Below are 4,243 nucleotides of genomic sequence, written 5' to 3' on the forward strand. Positions count from 1 at the left end.
ATCCCTTAATCAGTTATGCATGAACTTGGGCGAACTTTGGTGAGGGACAGAGAGGCCTGGTGTGCTACAGTCCATGGGGTCGCAAAGAGTCGGACCCAACTGGGTGGCTGAAAAACACCAACAGTCAATTATAATCTGGGTTTTCTAGGTTAAAGACACATTATCTGGAAATAATGACAGTTTCATCTACTTCTTTATCCATTTTTGTAGTAGGTAGTAGAGGGCAGCTTTCTTACTTCTTGGTAGTTTTAAAGAAGACCCATCTTCATCCTAGTCTCTGCAGAATGTGAGTGATTCTGGTACTACCCACAGGGATGTCACAGGCTGTTGGCTGAGTGAGAGATGTTTTTTCTTACCTGAAGTCATGATTTATTGGAAGTCATTGCTAAGAGAATCTACAGCAAACGGTATTGACATTTTTGAGTTGTTTTTCCATTTTTATTGGAGTGCCGTTGATTTATAACGGTATGTTAGTTCCAGGTACACAGCAAGGCAATTCAGCCATAGATTCTTATTGGTTATAGGTTATTACAAGATGTTGACTGCAGTTCCTTTTGCTACAGAGAAGGACTTTATTGGTTCTCCATGTTATATATAGTAGTGTGTATGTATCTGTTAATCCCAAACTCCTGAAGTACCCCCCACTTGCCCCTTTGGTAACCATAAGCTTATTTACTATGTTGAATCAGAGATTATTTATATATTAATATTCAAATAAATCACTTATTTGGGGATGGCAAATGTATACAAAGCTTGGAATTGTTTTGGGTCAAAGCCTTTCTGCATCAGTGGGACTCCCATCATCATTCTGATACATTTGATCGCCCGGCAGACGCTTGAGCTCTGAGCATGGGCATGCTTGCTTGTCTGTGGCATTCGCTCTCTGAATGTGATTCTGGGTGCTACCTCCTGGCTTTTCATTTGAGTTTTGTAACTACACTAAACACACACACACACACACACACACACACACACACACACACACACACACACACACACGGTCATTGGCACACAGTTCTCCTTTTGTGGAAGGGAATTTGCCACTTTGTGAAATGAATTGGGAAATCCCCACACCCTGCAGCAGTTTATAAGCCACGAGAAAGCTCTGCTCCTGAGAGAAGAGGAAGACTTGTGCTGGTACAGCATCTGAGGCCGTGGCTGTCTCTGAAGCGTCTCTAACAGTTCTTGTGTTTATATCATGGGGACATGGGGCCTTCTGTCTTGTCAGCTTTCTCAGAAAGTGGGGACCTTGAGACTCTACGTTGGCCATCCCGTGAGTGCCTTTAGGAATTGTCTAAGCTCTTGGCACATCATTTTCATCTGTGAAATTAAGCTATAAGGAAACCACGGCATAAACCTCTGCCTTTTCTTCTGATGATACTATTTATTTTGTGACTTTCTGTTTTACAGCTTGTTAGAATAGTGTCAAAGGGCAACCTGAAGCTCTAATAATCCGTCTTAATAATTCTGAATCTCTAGCCCGCACCCAAATGGGCTTACTGTTTCTCTTGTTGACGCCCCGTGGGAAGAGTCGTGGCCTCAGGACCCGTGTCTTGGTGAGTCCCTGAACTTTTCACTCTGAGCCTCAGATTTTCACCTGGAAAATGGGAGCCTTGTTTCCCCATGGCCATGGTGAGGGTTACAAGAGGGACTTTATGTGAGTTCTATCTGATGTGATAAGGGCTAGGGTTGGGAAGATCCCCCTGGAGAAGGAAATGGCAACCCACTCCAGTATCCTGGCCTGGAGGATCCCATGGACAGAGGAGCCTGGTGGGCTACAGTCTACAGGCTGGCTCTTGGGGACCCACCTTCAGGGTGGAGGAAGCGTGCCGGGGCAGCCCCTGGACTGTTCTGCAGACGCTGCGTGTAGAGCTCTGTCTTCATGCCCCCGTCACACACACCCCCTTAACCCTGGTCACGGGCTCACTGGGCAGGTGGCTCCTCCCTCAGTGGTGACAGGTCCCTCAAGAACGTTCTGGACTCCCCCACTCTGCTGCCCCAGCCCCTCTGCCTTCTGTTTTCTTTCCTCTGGAACCCCGTTGACACCTCCCCTTGCTGGTACTCCGCTCGGGAGTTTCTGATGTTGTGGGGCTTTATCTTTTCATCCTTTACCAGATCTCAAGGGGGCCTTGAGGCGACAACTCTCTCCTGTTGACCTGGGAGGCTCCTCCTTCTCTTCACACCCCCAGCTCTGTGGAGAGATGCCATGGGTCTGGGGTCTGGCTGGTCAGAGAGACCCATAAACCTTACCAGCCCCTGGTAGCCCTTTCTCTAACAAAAGCATCTCTGAAACCAGGTGAAGGACAAGTATCTTCCAACGTAGCCAAGGACTGTGGACATCCCTATGGTTATTAGACTCCTTAGGGAAAGTCCAGGTTATAAAAGCAATCAGATGATTTGAAGATCACCTGGAGGAGGAAACGGGCAGGCTATTCCAGAGCCCCACCTGCTCTCAGGGTGTCCAGTCCCCAGGAGACCTAGACCACCCACAGTGAGTTCAGTTCAGTCGCTCAGTCGTGTCCGACTCTTTGCGACCCCATGAATTGCAGCACGCCAGGCCTCCCTGTCCATCACCAACTTCTGGAGTTCACTCAGACTCATGTTGATCGAGTCAGTGATGCCATCCAGCCATCTCATCCTTGGTCATCCCCTTCTTCTCCTGCCCCCAATCCCTCCCAGCATAGTTTCTGTTCCCCTGCTGTCCGAGGAGACAGGTGCCCACTCCTTGGGTCAAAACCCACCCCCAGACTGACCTTCGCTTTCTCTCCCCAGCCGCCCTTGGCCCTCATCTGGCCTGAAGGTTGTTTGTGGCCCTGGGTGCCCCGCACAGGAGGATGAGGGGGGAGAATGTGACGCAGGTCAGTGCCTTCATCCTGGTGGGCTTCCCCACAGCTCCCCGGCTGCAGTACCTGCTCTTCCTCCTCTTCCTGCTCACCTACCTCTTCGTGCTGGTGGAGAACCTGGCCATCATCCTCACCGTCTGGGGCAGCCCCTCCCTCCACAGGCCCATGTACTACTTTCTGGGCTCCATGTCTTTCTTGGAGCTCTGGTACGTGTGTGACATCATCCCCAAGATGCTGGACGGCTTCCTCCTGCAGAGGAGGCGCATCTCCTTCGTGGGCTGCATGGCCCAGCTCTACTTCTTCAGCTCCCTGGTGTGCACCGAGTGTGTGCTCCTGGCCTCCATGGCCTACGACCGCTACGTGGCCATCTGCCACCCTCTGCGCTACCAAGCCATCATGACCACGGGGCTGTGTGTCCAGTTGGTGGCCTTCTCCTTCGTGAGTGGCTTCACCATCTCCGTGATCAAGGTCTACTTTATCTCCAGCGCCACGTTCTGTGGTTCCAACGTCCTGAACCATTTCTTCTGTGACATCTCCCCCATCCTCAGACTGGCCTGCATGGACTACTCGACCGCAGAGCTGGTCGACTTCGTCCTGGCCTTCCTCATCCTGGTGCTCCCGCTCGTGGCCACTGTGCTGTCCTACGGGCACGTCACCCTGGCCGTGCTGCACATGCCCTCGGCCACGGGCCGCTGGAGAGCCTTCTCCACCTGCACATCTCACCTCACCGTGGTCACCATCTTCTACACGGCCTTGCTTTTCATGTACGTCCGGCCCCAGGCCATTGATTCCCGGAGCTCCAACAAGCTCATCTCTGCTGTTTACACTGTCCTCACCCCAATCATCAACCCCTTGATCTACTGTCTGAGGAACAAAGAGTTCAAGGGCGCCTTGAAAATGGCCCTGGGCTTTGGTCGAGCCTCACTGTAGCAGGCATGTCCTGGGCTTTCATTCTGTTCATCTGAAACAAAATCTGAAAATACACCTCTTCTCTTTGAGGACATTTATTTGTAATCATGGAAATGCATTGCATCATTGCAGTGCTTCACTGGTTTTAAAATTTACTTCCACATTAGTTTTTCTCCTTCAGCTCATGGATGCTGATACAACAGCTGTGGGGTAATAATGCCATTATTTTCTGCATTTTCAGTTCAATTCAGTCTCTTAGTTGTGTCCAGCTCTTTGCAAACTCATGAACTGCAGCACACCAGCCTCCCCTGTCCATCACTAACTCCCGAGCTTGCTCAACTCCTGTCCATCGAGTCAGTGATGCCATCCAACCATCTCATCCTCTGTTGTACCTTCTCATTCTGCCTTCAATTTTTCCCAGCATCGTGGTCTTTTCCAATGAGCAAGCTCTTCGCATCAGGTGGCTGAGTGACTTCGACATCAGTCCTTCC

General features: G+C 50.5%; 1 protein-coding gene across 1 annotated transcript; it reads left to right on the forward strand.

Moving 5' to 3' along the window:
- The first annotated feature begins 2,834 nt into the window (after nucleotides 1-2,834).
- LOC114112937 (olfactory receptor 6B2-like) lies at nucleotides 2,835-3,773 on the forward strand. The gene has a single exon (XM_027964197.2). It carries the CDS (start codon nucleotides 2,835-2,837, stop codon nucleotides 3,771-3,773), a length of 939 nt encoding a protein of 312 aa, XP_027819998.2.
- Nucleotides 3,774-4,243: the final 470 nt, after the last annotated feature.

Source organism: Ovis aries, chromosome 1 (genome assembly GCF_016772045.2).
Source record: "Ovis aries strain OAR_USU_Benz2616 breed Rambouillet chromosome 1, ARS-UI_Ramb_v3.0, whole genome shotgun sequence".
Lineage (NCBI taxonomy): Eukaryota > Metazoa > Chordata > Mammalia > Artiodactyla > Bovidae > Ovis > Ovis aries.